An 18,690-nucleotide genomic window follows, 5' to 3' on the forward strand; every position below is an offset into this window, starting at 1 on the left:
CTTGTCCTACCTATCTCCTTTTCCACCTATCCACTCCACCCTCTCCTCCCTGGCCTATCACCTTCGTCCCCTCCCCCACTCACCTATTGTACTCTATGCTACTTTCTTCCCACCCCCACCCTCGTCTAGCTGATCTCTCCACACTTCAGGCTCTTTGCCTTTATTCCTGATGAAGGGCTTTTGCCCGAAACGTCGATTTCGCTGCTCCTTGGATTCTGCCTGAACTGCTGTGCTCTTTGAGGAGAAAGTGAGGTCTGCAGATGCTGGAGATCAGAGCTGAAAATGTGTTGCTGGAAAAGCGCAGCAGGTCAGGCAGCATCCAGGGAACAGGAGAATCGACGTTTCGGGCATAAGCCCTTCTTCAGGAAACTTTCCTCATTCCTGAAGAAGGGCTTATGCCCGAAACGTCGATTCTCCTGTTCCCTGGATGCTGCCTGACCTGCTGCGCTTTTCCAGCAACACATTTTCAGCTGCTGTGCTCTTCCAGCACCACTAATCCAGAATCTGGTTTCCAGCATCTGCAGTCATTGTTTTTACCTAATATAAAATATAGTAACTTAACCCACGCACCCCTCAACTCACTGCTATCCATGTGCCTGTCCAGCAGTCACTTAAACGTCCCCAATGACTCTGCTTCCACCACCACAGCTGGCAACGCATTCTACGCATTCACAACTCTGTGTGTAAAGAACCTACCTCTGATGTCTCCTTTATACCTTCCTCCTAATATCTTCAAACTATGACTTCTCGTACCAGTCAATCCTGCTCTGGAGAAAAGTCTCTGGCTATTGACTCTATCTATTCCTCTCATTATTTTGTATACCTTGATCAAGTCTCCTCTCTTCCTCCTCCTCTCCACAGAAAAAGTCCAAGCTTATTCAACCTCTCTTCATAAGGCAAGCCCTTCAGTTCAGGCAACATCCTAGTAAACTTTCTTTGCACCCTCTCCAAAGCCTCTGTTTCTTTCCTATGGTAGAACTGAACACAATATTTCAAGAGTGGACTTGTAGAGCTGCAGCAAAACCTCGCGGCTCTTAAACTCGATTCCCCTGTTAATGAAAGCCAAAACACCATATGCTTTCTTAACAACCCTATCCATTTGGGTGGCAACTTTGAGGGATCTATGTACTTCGACACCCAGATCCCTCTGTTCCTCCACACTGCCAAGAATCCTGTCTTTAATCCTACATTCAACATTCGAGTTTGACCTTCCAAAATGCATCACTTTGCATTTATCCAGATTGAACTCCATCTGCCATTTCTCAGCCCAGCTCTACATCCTATGTCGCGCTGCAGCCTACAGTAGCCCTCTATACTACCGACGACACCTCCAACCTTTGTGTCATCTGCAAATTTACTAACCCTCCCCTCAACCTCCTCATCCAAGTCATTTATAAAAACTACAAAGTGCAGAGGCCTAAGAACAGAGCACTGTGGGACCCCAAACAACACTCTCCACCAGGCAGAATACTTTCCATCTACAACCACTCTCTGCCTTCTGTCAACCAGCCAATTCTGAATCCAGAAAACCAAATTTCCCTGTATCCCATACTTCCTGACTTTATGATTGAGCCTTTCTTGGGGAATCCTATTAAATGCCTTGCTGAAGTCCATATACACCACATCCACTACTCAACCGTCGTTGATCTGTTTTGACACCTCCTCAAAGTATTTAAAAAGATCAAGGTATGCGGTGTTAGTGCACAAAATCTACAGTGATATGGAAGATCAGCAATAGTCTCACTGGATGGCAGAGTGGGTGAGGTATGGAGTGGCCTACTCCTCCTATTTCTTGGATTCTTATAATTTGCACAACTTATTTTAATTTGATATTTGCCTGGCATCTTGGAATCATTTACAGCCTATTGACTTAAAGTTAACTTTAAGCCATGCTAATCCATAAGGTTACTGGCACATTGAATGACAAAATGATGGAAGCCACAAAACAGAACTAAAATGATCTAAACTATCCTGAATCAGGGGACCATCTGAAGAAAACCCTCAGTTAAAAATAGTTAAGAATAAATCTGAAACATTTGAAAGTCATTTTATTACATGGTCTGCTAATTTTGTAATCAAGGTGGTCAAATTATGGAAAGACTTAATACGTTAAAATTTTATATACTTTCACACAAGTCTGTCAATAGCCAAGAAAACAATTCTTGTTCAAAAACAATGGTTTATAGAACAATGGAATATTGAGCTCAACTGTAAACAATTTATGCTAAAATCATCATGAATAAAATGTGTGTGTGTATGCAACAGTACATCTTTGAACGGTCACTAAACTGCCATTTTCCATTGGAATCAAGTATGATATCATTCCCTTCCCTCAAGTTGCCATTCAAGTTTCAAGTGATAATTGTCAACGAGTCTGATTAAATGTCTTGATATCAGTTTTAACACAGTGATTTGATGCAAAAGTGATGGGATCAGAATGACATTGAAATTTAACAACTTTGGTAAGGAAACAGACTTGCACAATTAGCTGTTTACTGCAGTTATTTATACTATCATAGCTAAAACAAAAGTAAATTTCTTAGGATACATTAATAAAGCTAGGATCAAAGATATTGAAGCGCGAGAACGAGTCTAGCAGAATAATAGTGATTAATGCCTAGCTACAAAACAGACAAAGTGTCTGTATAATTTGAAAACGTAGTGACTCAATGGCAATTTGACTGAAGTTGATAAAAACATGAAGGAACTAGATTATGTGTATGCTCAAATATCTGAAACAATTAAAAAAGAATTTTCCAGACTTTTCTTGAGAGAATTGGCCAGGGTTCTAAATCAGCTTTTCACTTCTCCAGAAAATCACATTGTTTTAGGCAGGTGAGAGTTTTCTGTGTTGTAATATGAAGAACAGGGGTAGCAAATGCCAAAGGCAACACTGCCAGCTGCAACTTCCACTCCAAGCCACAAACCATCCTATCTTGGAAATATCATGAATTCTTTGCTGTTGCAGGGTTAAAATCCTGGAACTCCCTACCTATGAGTACTTATGAAGGACAGGATTGACTGATATTTTGAAAGCAGAAACAAAATAATTAAACAGAAATATACAACAGTCGAAGAGTGTGGTGCTGGAAAAACACAGCCGGTCAGGCAGCACCCCAGGAGCAATAGAATTGATGTTTCGAGCATAAGCTCTTCATCAGAAATGACCCCTCACTCCTGATGAACAATTGATGCTCAAAACGTCGATTCTTCTGCTCCTTAGATGCTGCCTGACCAGCTGTTCTTTTCCAGCACCAGACTCTTCAACTCTGATTTCAAGCATCTGCAGTCCTCAATTTCTCCTAGAAATATACAACACCCAAATAATGCTTACATGCTTTACATGCACAAGCACAATATACGCTTATTGCATATACATTTGGTGCCTAGTTTCCCACACAACAGTGAACATTCCTCAAATATAATTAATTGATTATCAAATGCTTTGAAACATCCAGAGGTTGCTAAGTGTTTCATAATTTTTTTTCTAGATGGTTGTGCATGTCAAAACAGAGAGTAATTTGAGAAACTAGTCCATTTTTAAACATATTTTAACTCAGAGTTGAGGTCATATAGCAATTATTATCTCTATCAGTTACATTGGTCCATTTAGATATCAGGTGGTCAAAGAAAAATTTCATAAAAATAAGATGTTCCAACCATTCAATAAGTGCAACTGACATTTCTGAATCAGAGACCATATGTACTGCAGACCCAATCTAGTAACAACAGTGATAATGGAACATAATTCCATCACTGATTTTTTAAATTTCATTTTTTAGAGTTTTGAGATTTTGGTGTCACTTAAGATTTGATGAATTTTAGTTGATCACAACACAATATGAAAGAACAACCTGCATATATGATAAAGGTAGGTAGACATTGTTTAGCTCAGTTTGCTGACTGTGATGGAGAATGATGCCAACAGTGTGGGTTCAATTGCCCACATTTAGCTGAGAATACCATGAAGGATTCTCCTTCTCAATCTCATCACTCTGTTGACGTGTGATGACCCTCACATTAAAACCCCCATCAGTCATCTCTTTAATGAGAGAGCAGCCCTATGGTCTCTGAAGGCAATGGCAACTTTACCTATCCTTTTCTTTATATGATAAATAAAAGATATGTTAAATATTACTTTTATTATATTACTCACCAGCAATTTCAAGTTAAATTTTCTTTCAGCAAATACAGTTTTATGTGACTCACATTACACAATGCATTATTTCAAATATTAAACTGTGGCCTTGTAAACATATTTGATCATAGTTGGAAAAGCACCTGTCAATTATTTCTGAGTAACAAACCCAATTTCCTTAACCTATCCTAAAATAAACAGCTCAAAAGTAAAATCATTTGTAAGTGTTGCAGTTCGCTGTCTGGTAAACTCTGCTGAAATATGAATTAAGTTCACCAAAGGTTTGAGATTCTAGCTTTTGAGTCATATCAAAGCTTTTTGTGAGACACTTAGCTGTAATGGAAAAATGCAGCAAACACGTTAGCTTTTTAAATTACTCAATGAGTTTTTAATACTTAATAAGACACAAAATAAATAAAGCTGATCTATTGTGGTGTTGCCCATTGTAAATTATTCAGAGATTCATAAGGACCGGTTGTTTTTCATTCATTCATTGGATGTGAACTTCGCTGGCCAATCCAGTACTGCCCCTGAGAAGGTGATGAGCCACCTTCTTGAATGATAGCAGTACATATGGTCTAAATAAATCCTCAGTAATATTGGGGAGGGTGTTCCAGAATTTTGACCTACAACAATGAAGGAATAATGTATTTACATGGCAGGCTGGTGTGTAGTTTGGAATGTAACTAGCAGGTGGCCGTATTCCTACATGTCTGCTACCCCTGTTTTTCCTAAATGTAAGAGAGGTTTGGAAGGCACAGCAAAGGAGACTTGACAAATTGCAGTGCATCTTGACCAGCAATGGTAGAGGGAGCGAATGCTCAAGATTGTGCAAATCAAATCATCTGCTTTATCCTGGATGGTGGCGAGTCAATTTTAGTTTGTTGGAGTTTGTACACAGCAAGGCAAGTCAACAGTACATTACCGAACTCCTGACTTGCAGATGCTGGAGTAGGATGAGTTACTCTTGATAATCGGCAAACTTAAGGAAGGGGTTGTCCACACTTCTATCAAGTGGCATTTGCTCAGAAGTAACTTGGTCAATAACATTTAGTTGCGTTCCTTCAAGATTAGGGGCGGCATGGTGGCTCAGTGGTTAGCACTGCTGCCTCACAGCGCCAGGGACCCAGGTTTGATTCCCAACTTGGGTTACTGTCTGTGTGGAGTTTGCACGTTCCCCCAGTGTCTGCGTGGGTTTCCTCCAGGTGGTCTGGTTTCCTCCCACAATCCATAGGTGTGCAGGTTAGGTGAATTGGCCATGCTAAATTGCCCATAGTGTTAGGTACATTAGTCAGGGGTAAATGGGTCTGGGTGGTTGCTCTTCGGAGGTCGGTGTGGACTTGTTGGGCTGAAGGGCCTGTTTCCACATTTGGGAATCTAATCTAATAAAGATTCCTGATAACATGATCCAAACATGGCTAAAAAGTGCTAAATCTCAGGAAATGAGATGAGATGATCATAGCAAGTATAAGAATAAAGGAGCCCAAGTAAAACTAGAGTTAATAGGCATCAGAGGAAAAGCTTTCCACCAACAGAAATCAATCCAAAGCACAGAATCAGGCTGAACCATCTTTAGCTGCTCCACCACTGACCGTCCATTGTTACACAACCAGAAGTGGGATATTCACTGATGATTGCTTAATTTTCAGCACAATTTCTATTTCCTCAGATACTGAAGTAGCCAATGTTCAAATGCAGCAAGACTTGAACAATATCCAGATTTTGGTTGACAAATGTGTCACACCACATTAAGTGTCAGGCAATGTCCATCTTCAACAAGAGGGAGACTACCTGTTGCCCCATGACATTTAATAGAATTACCATTTCTCAATTCCCCCACTATCAACATCCTGGAGGGGTTACCATTGACCAGAACCCAACTAATCATATTAATACCTTGATGACAAGAATGGGTCAGGCATTAGGAATTGTACAGTGAAGCATTAACCTCCCAACTACACCAAGCTTGCTCAAGGCACAATTTAGGAGTGTTATGGAATACTCCCTACATTCCAACCCAGAAACCTCTTTCCAAATTCTTGAATATATCAGATTTTCGAAGATTTCTGCTTACCTCCTTGATAAAAATGCTGCTACATTCCTTGCATTGCAACAGCACCTACACTTTAAAAGTACTTCTTTGACTGCAATGCAGTTTTAGATACCAGGTGGTCACACAAACCACTATATAAATGCAAAACTTTCTTTTTTCCTGTGACAATAACTCTGCTCCATTCTACAAAAATGTGCTGGGGACTTAGTGTAATTGTTTTATGTTGCAAGTTTCTGAGATGTCCTACTCTACCTAATTGTGTTTTCTCAAGCAAAGAGAAGAATGTTTTATGTACAGAAAAAATTATGAACGATCATTTAAAAATCTAAGTATCCATATTTTCAGTGCATCAATGAGGCCAAGTTTCTTGAAAGTACAGCAGTAACCAGAAAACGTTTTTTAAAAATCCACAAACAGCAATTGACATGCATTTAGTGTTACACTATTTGATTAAAAAAACAAATTTGAACATGTTTGCAGATCTTTACTGTGTGTACATTAATTGAGATGTCAACAGGTTATTCAAACATGAACAAGAAATGAACAAACATTAGCTCACCTGTTGATAAAAGAAATTTAAACTTGGCTTGTCTTCATTAAACTCATTCAGGAAGCCTTTAGGTAGATATCTGATTCTTAACTCGTATCTGCCAGAATAAAAGAAAACATTACATTGACTGTCAATTTTCAAGCTGGCAACAAAGTTGAATACTTCTTGATTGACTTTATGAAAGCACTTGAAAACCTGACAATATGTAACCCTTTGTTGGAATGAATATGTATTTAAAAATCTTATGATCTATTATTACTATTGCAAATGGTTTTAAGATCATTTATGTCAATCAGGAAAGGCAAGGGTCCCAATATCAATGCCCAGTCCCAGAAACTTCCTCCAGTCCCAGAAATACCCAATGACCATTACTTCCTGTTCCTTATCACTCAAACAATTCGTAATCACGTTGCTACTGTCTCTTTTTGTGCCATGACCTATAACTTTCCTCATAAGCCTGTTGAATAACAAATGCCTTGTAGAAATCCAGGTATACCACACCAACAGGGTTATCCTGATTGAGCCTAGTACCTCTTCAAGAAACTCTAGCAAGCTAGTTAAACATGATCTCCCCTTTAGAAATCTATTCTGACTCTTCCTAATAAACCCACTTTCTTCAATGTGTCTACTTATTCTATGCCAAAAGATTGTTTCAACAAGCTTCCCACAGTGAAGTTAAACTAACTGGTCTGTAGTTGCTCAGATTATCCTTATAACTATTCTTGAACAAGGCATAAATGTTTGCAATTTGCTTCTGGCAGCAACCCCTACACTTCACAAACACCTCCTGCATCTAAACTTGGCCCACCTCTTTCCCATTCTTTCTCATGGACTGTACACATCTTGTTGTAGGAAACTCTCCTGAATGCAATCTAAACATTTTCCCCCCTCACTATGCCTTACACCATCAGTATCAGTATTGGGAAATTGAAAGTCTCCATTATAACTGACATTATTACTCTATAAATTCCCTGCAGATTTGTTCTTTATTATCTTTTCCACTAGTTAATGGTCTGCAGACTACACCAAGCAATGTAATTTTATTTGTACCTGTTTTATTCCTTCGCTCTAGCCAAATTGACTATGTCCTATAACCCTCTGTTAGGGCTGCCCATAACTAAATAACACAAAATGGCCGATGGCTGCCCATAGCTAATACAGCATAACAAGGCTGACAGAAACATTTTAAGGTTGCTGAATGAGCATATGAATTTGATAATAATATTTAACATTTGAATTATGTAATCTTACTAACAGCAGCTGTCAGACATAGATAATAACATTTAACATTTGATTCATCACAGGTCGAACAATTGCAGCACACTAATTAGTTGTTTAATCAATAATTATAGAGCTGAATTAGTTATAGAAAAGCATTAAAGAAAAAGATTCAATCCAGCTTCAGACAATTAAAAAAAACCTCCTGTATCACTGCAGGGAGAAATGAATATAGACTTTAGCCAACAATGGAATGTGAACTGAATGAACACATTAAGGCACAACTTGTTAGCTAAAGAATTCTAACATTAGGCATAGCCACATAACTTTGTTGAAAGTTGTCAAAAATCAATATTATTTCTTGTAAGGAGAAATTTAAAACACTCTGAAGCAACAGGTAAGTATCCAATTAATTGGCAGTTAACACTGTGCCGCTGGCAAATATTACTTGAATACAGTATCCATGTGAAAAGCCTCAATAGAGGAGATAAGAGTCTGGAAGACATCTTGAAAGACCACGGTTGGACTGACGGGGGGGGGGGGGGGGGGGTAAATTACAATAAAGGTCATCTGAATCTACCCCTCGACTCAGATCTCATATTTTCAATGAGGGTCCAACACCTCTGATGCATCCATTTTCTCTAGCGCTGCAATGTCTCCTTAACCAACACTGCTACCTTTCCGGTCTTTTCTATCTTTTCTGAACAACTTATACTAAGGAATATGTAAGATCTATGGCTTTTGTGCCTTGAGCCAAGTCTCTATTATTATCACAGCATCATATTTCCACATGGTAATATTTATCTGTAACTCCCAATCTTATTTACAATGCATTTATATACATGTCATTAACTCTGTCTTGGACTTCATTTCTTACTCCCTTACTCCAACTTCACCTGTTAAATGATCACTCTCTGTGCCAGTGCTATCTGTATACCCAGATATTTTACATATCCTTGTATTCTCCTCTACTATTCCCACACACCTGCCATTTTAAATTTAAAACTCTCCCAAAAGCACTCGCAAAATGTCTGTAAGGAACGACCAGCTCTATTCAGGTGCAACCCACCTAACTTGTAAAGGTGCCTTCTTCCCCAGAGCCAGTCCAAGTGTCCCAGTAAGCTAAAGCCCTCCCTCCTGCAACATCTCTCCAGCCAAGCATTCATCTGCCATATCTTCCTATTTCTGTACTAACCTGCAAGTGGTACTGGGAGTAATCTAGAGATTTCTACATTTCACATCCTGGTTGCTAACTTTCTTCCTAGCTCCCTGAATTCAGTTTTCAGAACCACATCCACTTGCTACTTTAGTCACTGGTACTAATGTAGACACCACCTCTGGTTGTTCACCTTTCCCCAGAAGAATGCTCTGGAGCTGCTCTGTTCCACCCCTGACAATGACATTAGGGAGGCAACAGATCATCTTGGAGTCATGTTGACAGCCAATGAGATGCCTATCTGCTCCCCTAACCAATGACCCCTATCACCATGGCTCCTCCTTTTTCTTCCTCACCTCTACATAATCTGGTCACTCAATGCCAGAAGCTTAGCCCTGACTGCACTCCCTTGAGGAACTAGCACTCTCATCAGCTTCCCAAATGGAAAACAGATTTGAAAGGGAGACCAAAATGACTCCTGTTACACCCGCTGGTTTCTCTTGAACTGCCTAGTGGTCACCCAGTCCCTTCCTTCCTCTTAAGGTGCGGTGTATCGACATTTCTAAATGTCCTATCCACATAACTCTTAGCTTCACAGATGTGCCATAGTGTCTTCAGCTATTGCTTGAACTCCAAACTTATCAGCTCCAGGACAGGATATAAATGGAACCTGAAGCCAAAGACCCAAGTACTCTTGCATCTTCATGATTTGATTATTAGTGCGTCACTATATACGGTTTTGATTATAGTATATGGTCTTTCTTACTTCCATTCTTCTGGAGGATGATGCTGCTCAAATTTTTCACGTACATGTGAAACGCCCATGTCTGGATGCAGCCAGTGGACCTCTTCAGAACGCACATGACTGAGTCGAATTCCAAAGCAGGCCACATTTTTAACTTTGTGAGAATCTACAATCTTCTGAATAATACCCTGAAACATGGCACAGATATATAATTAAATTGAATTGTACAGTATAGCAAAAAAAAGGTATAACTGCCGTTTAAATACCAATTTTGAAATCAACCATTTAACCTTCGGCCTAAAGTTAATAACCTACTACAGATTTTTACGTTACAAAGTGCAATTTATTTCCAAGAGTTAAAATATGGAGGCAAAAAATATTAGCAGCATGCTGGTAACATAGCATTACTTGCAGAATCTGAAAAGTCTCTATAAAATATTGTACATAAAATAAAATTGAGGTTTTGAATATAAATGAATACCAAAAAGACATAAACAATGATAATTAGAAAGAATATATTAAAGGAAACTAAAGTGAAATTTGAAGCAGATGGTGTTACACTGGACCACAGCTAAGTTTTCCTATTTAGAACAAATGATAACACAAGTTGGTCGAGATGTTGCATAAGTTATAATGAGCTCACAGTTAGCCCAAGGTAATTTTCAGATAAAGTAGGTGTTCACAAATGATCAAGACACTAAAGTTGTAACAATGAAAAACTGTTACATTTTTTCCACTTTCTTTATGCCTCAGAAAAAGGACAACATCTATGGAACAAAAAATTGAAATATGGATACTAAAATGTATGCTAAAATACACACACTAAACATAAATAAAGGAATAACCTGAACTTGTAAAAGCAAAGAAAGATTCTTAAAAGGCACTTGGAGCTGGAAGGAGATCTATTCTAGAACTCAAATGGCATCATATGACCCCACCACACTTCTGTGTCTGTAAAATCTTCCTTACTGTCTTGTTTTGACGCCATCATCTTGATAAAATTGTTATGATCACTCTACCTTAATTAGTTTGTACAGTTTTGAGTTACTTTGGTTAGATCCTCAGTATGCGACTCTTATACCGATCATGTTATTCCAATCATTTGGTTTATCTCCAGCACTGCTTTACTTTTAATACTTTGTAATTATCTCTCTGCCTCATTTAATCAGATTATAGGTTATTCCTTCATTTGCTATTCAGCTGTTGACATTTTACTCGTGCCAATCAAACCCACCATCCTGTGGCCGAAAATTTCAACTCCCCCTCCCACTCTGCCAAGGACATGCAGGTCCTGGGCCTCCTCCATCGCCACTCCCTCACCACCCGACTACCTGGAGGAAGAACACCTCATCTTCCGCCTTGTGATCCTCCAAAACCATGGCAAAGTGGACTTCACAAGTTTCCTCATTTCCTGTCCTCCCACCTTACCCCAGTCCAACGTTCCATCTTAGCACCGTCCACATGACCTGTCACACCTGTCAATCTTCTTCCCACCTCTCTGCTCCACCCTCCTCTCCAACCTATCACCTTTACCCCTACCTCCTTCCACCTACTGCACTCTTAGCAACCTTCTCGCTCCACCTCCCTCCCATTTATCTCTCTACCCCTGAGGCTCCGAGCCTCATTCCTGATGAAGGGCTTTTGCCCAAAATGTCAATTTTCCTGCTCTTAGGATGCTGGCTGACCTGCTGTGCTTTTCCAGCACCACTCTAATCTTGACTCTACTCACACCTATCGGCACTCTATACCATGTGTTTGATCTTTTGATCTCTTTGCCATTGATCTCGCAGCTATAAATTCTTTTAAAAATGGCACAACATCAGGTTATAGTCCAACAGATTTATTTAGAAGCACTAGCTTTTGGAGTGCCACTCCTTCTTCAGGTGGTTGTGGAGTTGAACCGTAAGACACAGAATTTGTAGCAAATGATTACAGTGTCATGCAAGTAAAATGATCCATTTAACAAATCTCTATTGTTAAGTTTTTCATCTTTTAGAAAGGGTTTTAATTCACTTGCTTAGTAAAAAGACTGGTGCATCTTAGCTTTGAATATACTTAATTACCCAGACTAAATAACCCCCTGTGGTAAGGAGTTCCATAGATCCACTAACCTCAGGAAAAAAATCCCTCCTCATCACAGTCTTAAATGGACAATCCTTTATTGTGAGATTGTGCTCTCTGGTCATAGACTCTCCCACAATGGGAAGTAATCTTTCTGCACCTGTCCTGTCAAGTCCCCCAAGAATCTTGTATATTTCAGGGTCACAGGAGTGTGCTGGCAGACAGCAAACTGGTTTGAAGTGTGTCTACTTCAATGCCAGAAGTATCCAAAATAAGGTAGGTGAGCTTGCAGCATGGATAGGTACCTGGGACTTCGATGTTGTAGCCATTTTGGAGACATGGATAGAGCAGGGTGAGGAATGGATGTTGCAGGTTCCAGGGTTTAGATCTTTCATTAAAAACAGGCAAGGCAGTAAAAGCGGGGGAGGCATGGTCTTGTTAGTCAAAGATAGTATAACGGTGGCTGAGAGAAGTTTTGATGACGACCCGTCTACTGAGGTAGTGTGGGCTGAGGTTAGAAACAGGAGAGGCAAGGAGCGGTCACACTGCTTGGAGTGTTTTTTATAGACCTCCGCAGAGGTCCAGGGATTGGAAGAGGATTAGCAAAATTAATCTGAGTAGGAGTGAAAGGAACAGGGTGGTCATTACGGGGGACTTTAACTTCCCCAACATTGACTGGAAATGTTATAGCTCTAGTACGTTGGATGGATCAGTTTTTGTCCAATGTGTACAGGAGGGTTTCCTGACACAGTATGTCGAAGGGCTGACAAGAGGGGAGGCCACACTGGATCTGGTGCTTGGTAATGAACCAGGCCAGGTGTTTGATTTAGTTGTAGATGAGCACTTTGGAGAGTGACCATAATTCTGTTTAGTTTAGCAATGGAAAGGGATAGGTACATGCCATAGGTCAAGAGTAATTGCAAGGGCAATTATAATGCGATTAGGCAAGAATTAGGATGCATAGAATGGGGTAGCAAAATGCAGGGGATGCAGACAATTGAAATGTGGAGCTGGTTTAAGGAACAGATATTGCGTGTCCTTGATAGGCATGTCCCTGTCAGGCAGGGAGGAAGTGATAAGGTAAGGGAACCGTGGTTTACTACAGAAATTGTATCTCTTGTTAAGAAGAAGGAGGAGGCTCATGAGTTAATGAGGCAAGATGGTACAGATGAGGCGATGGAGAGTTACAGATCAGCTAGGAAGGATTTAAAGAGAGAGTTAAGAAGAGCAAAGAGAGGACACGAGCAGTCTCTAGCAAATAGAATAAAGGAGAACCCTAAAGCTTTCTTTAGGTATGTGAGGAATAAAAGGATGATTAGGGTAGGAATAGGGCCAAAGACAGAAGTGGGAAGTTGAGTGTGGACCCTGTAGAGATCAGAGAGGTCCTAAATGAACATTTCTCATCGGTGTTCACTCAGGAAAAGGAGAATATTGTAGAGGAGAAGAATGAAGTACGAGATATTAGACTAGAAAGGATCGAGGTTAGTTACGCACAGGTGTTATCAATTCTAGAAGAAGTGAAAGTAGACAAGTCCCCTGGACCGGATGGGATTTATCCGAGGATTCTCTGCGAAGCTAAGGAGGAGATAGCAGAGCCTTTGGCTTTGATATTTGAGTCGTCATTGTCTACAGGTTTAGTACCCGAGGACTGGAGGATTGCAAATGTTGTACCCTTGTTCAAGAAAGGCAGCAGGAATGACTCAGGTAATTATAAACTAGTGAGCCTTACTTCTGTTGTAGGAAAGGTTTTGGAAAGGATTATAAGAGATAAGATTTATAATCATCTAGCAAGCAACAATTTGATTTCAGATAGTCAACATGGTTTCATCAAGGGCAGGCCGTGTCTCACAAACCTCACTGAGTTTTTTGAGAAGGTGACCAAGCATGTAGATGAGGGTAGGGCAGTTGATGTGGTATACATGAACTTCAGTAAAGCCTTTGATAAGATTCCACATGGTAGGCTGTTGGAGAAAATGCAGAGGCAAGAAATTGAGGGTGATTTAGCAGTTTGGATTAGAAACTGGCTTTCTGAAAGAAGGCAGCGAGTGGTGGTTGATGGAAAATATTCAGTATGGAGTCCAGTTAGTAGTGGTGTGCCACAAGGATCTGTTTTGGGACCACTGCTGTTTGTCATTTTTATAAATGACTTAGACGCAGGCATAGGTGGATGGATTAGTAAATTTGCATCGACACTAAAGTCAGTGGAGTAGTGGACAGTTTGGAAGAATGCGGGGGACTTAGATAAACTGCAGAATTGGGCTGAGAGGTGGAAAATGGAGATCAATGCAGCTAAATGTGAGGTGATGCACTTTGGGAAGAATAACAGGAAGGCAGAGTGCTGGCTCAGTGGAAAGATTCTTGGTAGTGTGGATGTGCAGAGGGATCTTGGAGTCCATGTGCATAGATCCCTGAAGGTTGCCACCCAGGTGGGTAGTGCTGTTAAGACGGCATGTGGTGTGTTAGGTTTCATTGGAGAGGGATTGAGTTCCGTAACTGTAATTATACAAAACGCTGGTGCGGCCACACTTGGAATATTGTGTACAGTTCTGGTCACCCCATTACAGGAAGGATGTGGAAGCATTGGAAAAGGTGCAGAGGAGATTTACCAGGATGTTGCCTGGTCTGGAGGGAAGGTCTTATGAGGAAAGGCTAAGAGACTTGGGTCTGCTTTCATTGGAAAGAAGAACGCTAAGGGGGGATTTGATAGAGACATACAAGATGATCAGAGGATTAGACAGGGGAGACAGTGAAAGACTTTTTCCTAGGATGGTGACGTCAGCATGTATGAGAGGACATAACTACAAATTGAGGGGTGATAGATTTAAGGCAGATGTCAGAGGCAGGTTCTTTATGCAGAGAGTGGTAAGGGCGTGGAATGCCCTACCTGCTAATGTAGTCAACTCAGCCACATTAGGGAGATTTAAACAATCCTTAGATAAGCACGTGGATGATTTTGGGATAGTGTAGGGGGACAAGCTGAGAATAGTTCACAGATCGGCGCAACATCAAGGGCTGAAGGGCCTGTTCTGTCCTGTATTGTTCTATATTCAATACAACTTTCATTCTTCTAAATTCCAATGAGTACAGGCCCAATCTACCCAACTTCTTCTCATCAGACAGTGATTCAATACCTGGTTATAGCCATGGGTACCTGCTCTGGACTGTTTTCAATTCCAGTATTTCGTTCCTTAGATAAGGGACTCAAAATAATTCGCAACATCCCAGCTGTAGTCTGACTGGTCACTTGTATAGTTTTAGTAAAACTTCCTACCTTTACATTCTGCTCACTTTGAAATAAAGGCCATTTGCTTTTCCCGTTACCTGCAGAACTTAGATTCGAGCTTTTTGTGACTCACTGACAAGGACTACCAAATCTTCCTGTTGCATAGTTTTCTGAAGTCTTTCTCAATTGGAGTAATATTCAGATGTTCAGTTTATAATCTGCCATTTCTGCACATTATATTCCATCTGCTAAGTTTTTGCCCAATTGCTTAACCTGTCAGTATCTCTCTCTGTGGACTCTGTCATCCTCACCACTAACCTCCCCACTTATTTTTGGATCATAGGCTTTTACTGCAGTTCCCATATATACATGTATTAAAGTCATGGGTACTTTGGTGTCTGGGCTATTCAGATAATTGAAGTCCCCATTGTAAATATTCTATGATGCTTGCACCTCTCAGTAGTTCCCTTGCAGATTTCTTCCCATTAGTAGTCTGCAGACCACAGAAAGCAATGTAGATGTGTGCTTCTTGCATCCAGCCAAATTGATTCTGTCCTTAAACCCTCAGTTCTTAAGATCATCAATCCCCACCTTTTCTTTATTCCCTACCTTTCCTGAATACCCTATAACCAGGAATATTTAATATCCACTTATGCTCTTCCTTCTGTTAGGTCGCAATATCATAATTCCACATGGCAATGTGTGCCTGAAACTCACCAATCTTATTATTATTCTTTGTACATTCAGTTCTGTACCTTGATTCTGGCACCATTTACTATAAGTTATTACAGCATAATACAGTATTATAACTTTAAATATGATCGTAGTCTTTTCTGTTTACTTTCCCCCTCCATCCTCATTTTCCACTTACCCAACATCCCCCCGTTTCCCCTCTTCCTTCTCTGCTTTCTTGCAATGCATGTTGTTAAGAACTGGATGGTCTCTAGTGCTGGGAAGTGAGGAGATTTGGTGGAGAATTGCAAAGGGATGTAAACCAAAACATTGTGGTTCAGAGATACACATTGGGTGGTAGAGGTTTAATCTCCCAGAGTTGGTTACCTTGGTGAAGTCAACACGTAAGTATGAGAGAATAATCAAAAGAAAGAGTATCTTGTCAGTTCAAATGGAAAGGGTGAGGAAATGTCTTGGGAAAAGTTTTGAAAACACATGTTAACATTTCTTTTATATTATCTCTAGGAAGCTGTATTTGATGCTTGTATGCCTCTTTCCACAAATTTAATAAGCTGTGATTAGTTTTGAACGTACAACAGGAGTGGCGAAAGATGCTTGGTATTATTGCTAGGCTATTAATCCAGAAACAGAAAGTGTGGTGCTGGAAAGCACAGCAGGTCAGGCAGCAGAGGAGCGGAGAGTCAATGGTCCTCAGATGCTGCTTGACCTGTTGACCTTTTCCATCGCCACACATTTTGACTTTGATCTCCAACATCTACAGTCCTCACTTTCTCCTATTAACCCAGAAACTCAGCAAATGTTCTAATGTTCTGAGGACTAGAGTTCATATCCTGCCATGACAGATGTTAGAATTTGAATTTAATTTTAAAAATCTGGAAATCTGATTACCATGAAACCATTGTCGATTGTTGGAAAAACCCATTTGCCTCAACTAGTGTCCTTCAGGGAAGGAAATTTGCAATCCTTAGCTGGTCTGGCTTACATGTGACCCCAGACCGACAGTAATGTGATCGACTCTCAACTGCCCTCTGAAATGGCCCAGCAAGCCACATAGGTGTAAAAATTGTCACAAAATCTTAACAAAGAAATGCAACTGTAAGGATAACAAGAATCCAGAGAAAGTATATTCCTGTCAGGGTGAAAGGGAAGGCTGGTAGGTATAGAGAATGCTGGATGACTAAAGAAATTGAGGATTTGGTTAAGAAAAAGAAGGAAGCATATGTCAAGTATAGACAGGATAGATCGCGTGAATCCTTAGAAGAGTATAAAGGAAGTAGGAGTATACATAAGAGGGAAATCAGGATGGCCAAAAGAGGACATGAGATAGCGCTGGCGAATAGAATTAAGGAGAATCCAAAGGGTTTTTACAAATATATTAAGGTCAAAAGGGTAACTAGGGAGAGAATAGGGCCCCTCAAAGATTAGCAAGATGGCCTTTGTGTGGAGCCACAGAAAATGGGGAAGATACTAAATGAATATTTTGCATCAGTATTTCCTGAGGAAAAGGATATGGAAGATATAGAGGTGGGATAATAGATGGTGACATCTTGCAAAATGTCCAGATTACAGAGGAGGAAGTGCTGGATATCTTGAAACGGTTAAAGGTGGATAAATCCCCAGGACCTGATGTGGTGTACCCGAGAACTCTGTGGGAAGCTAGAGAAGTGATTGCTGGGCCTCTTGCTGAGATTTTTGTATCATCAATAGTCACAGGTGAGATGCCAGAAGACTGGAGGTTGGCAAACGTGGTGCCACTTTTTTTTGATTGCGAGCAGCAGCAGAGTGTAAAGGAACCCGGAAGGCTCTAGCTAAGGTGAGACAGTTTGTTTTAAAATTACTTACCGGTAGCGGGCAGCGGTGTTTTTTTTCTCTTCACAGAAAGAGCGGGAGCAGCAGGGGGAAGTGACGAAGACCTGAGGGGCAGCCAGGTAGGTTTTTCCCTATAAAAGCGCGCAGGAAAAGAACCCGAGGCACTACAGAGGTAGTGCCTCCCACCCGCCCTCTTCCTCTAACCTAATAATAAGACCCGTTATGATAAGTAGGTAAGTGCTGCATTTTGCTCGTTCTATTCTTTAGATCCAGTTTTTTTTTAAAAAAAAAGGTTACTTTTAGAGGGATGGCAGTGAAGGCAGTGCAATGTTCCTCTTGCAACATGTTTGAGGTGAGGGATGCCATGGACATCCCTGCTGATTACACTTGCAGGATGTGCACCCATCTCCAGCTCCTCCAAGACCGTGTTAGGGAACTGGAGCAGGAGTTGGATGAACTTAGGATCATTCGGGAGGCAGAGGGGGTCATAGATCGGAGCTTTAGGGAAGTAGTAACTCCAAAGATTGCAGACAGATGGGTGACAGTGAGGGGGACTGGGAGGAAGCAGCCAGTGCAGGGAGCCCCTGCGGCTGTTCCCCTCAAGAACAAGTATACCGTTTTGGATACTTGTGGGGGGGGGGGACTTACCAGGGGTAAGTATGGGGCTCAGGCCTCTGGCACGGAGCCTGTCTCCGTTGCTCAGAAGGGAATGCAGAAGGAGAAGAGCAGAGCAATGGTAATTGGGGACTCGATAGTTCGAGGCACAGATAGGCGGTTTTGTGGGGGCGAGAGAGACTCACGTTTGGTATGTTGCCTCCCAGGTGCAAGGGTACGTGACGTCTCTGATCGTGTTTTCCGGGTCCTTAAGGGGGAGGGGGAGCAGCCCGAAGTCGTGGACCACATTGGCACCAATGACATAGGTAGGAGGAGCACTGAGGATGTTAGACAGGCTTTCAGGGAGCTAGGTTGGAAGCTCAGAGTTAGAACGAACAGAGTTGTGGTCTCTGGTTCATTACCCGTGCCACGTGATAGAGAGTCAAGGAA

The 18,690-nt window shown here is 40.9% G+C and overlaps 1 protein-coding gene across 17 annotated transcripts in view; it reads right to left on the reverse strand.

Moving 5' to 3' along the window:
* Positions 1–18,690, reverse strand: part of ptk2aa (protein tyrosine kinase 2aa) — a 414,515-nt gene that overhangs the window by 241,774 nt on the left and 154,051 nt on the right. For all 17 annotated transcript variants that reach the window (XM_043687800.1, XM_043687797.1, XM_043687812.1 and 14 more), the window contains 2 exons: positions 9,882–10,048; positions 6,751–6,838 (listed from right to left, as the gene is read on the reverse strand). In XM_043687800.1, coding sequence (XP_043543735.1) covers positions 6,751–6,838; positions 9,882–10,048 — 255 coding nt within the window. The remainder of the gene's footprint in view (positions 1–6,750; positions 6,839–9,881; positions 10,049–18,690) is intronic.

The sequence above is a fragment of the Chiloscyllium plagiosum genome, chromosome 4 (genome assembly GCF_004010195.1).
Source record: "Chiloscyllium plagiosum isolate BGI_BamShark_2017 chromosome 4, ASM401019v2, whole genome shotgun sequence".
Lineage (NCBI taxonomy): Eukaryota > Metazoa > Chordata > Chondrichthyes > Orectolobiformes > Hemiscylliidae > Chiloscyllium > Chiloscyllium plagiosum.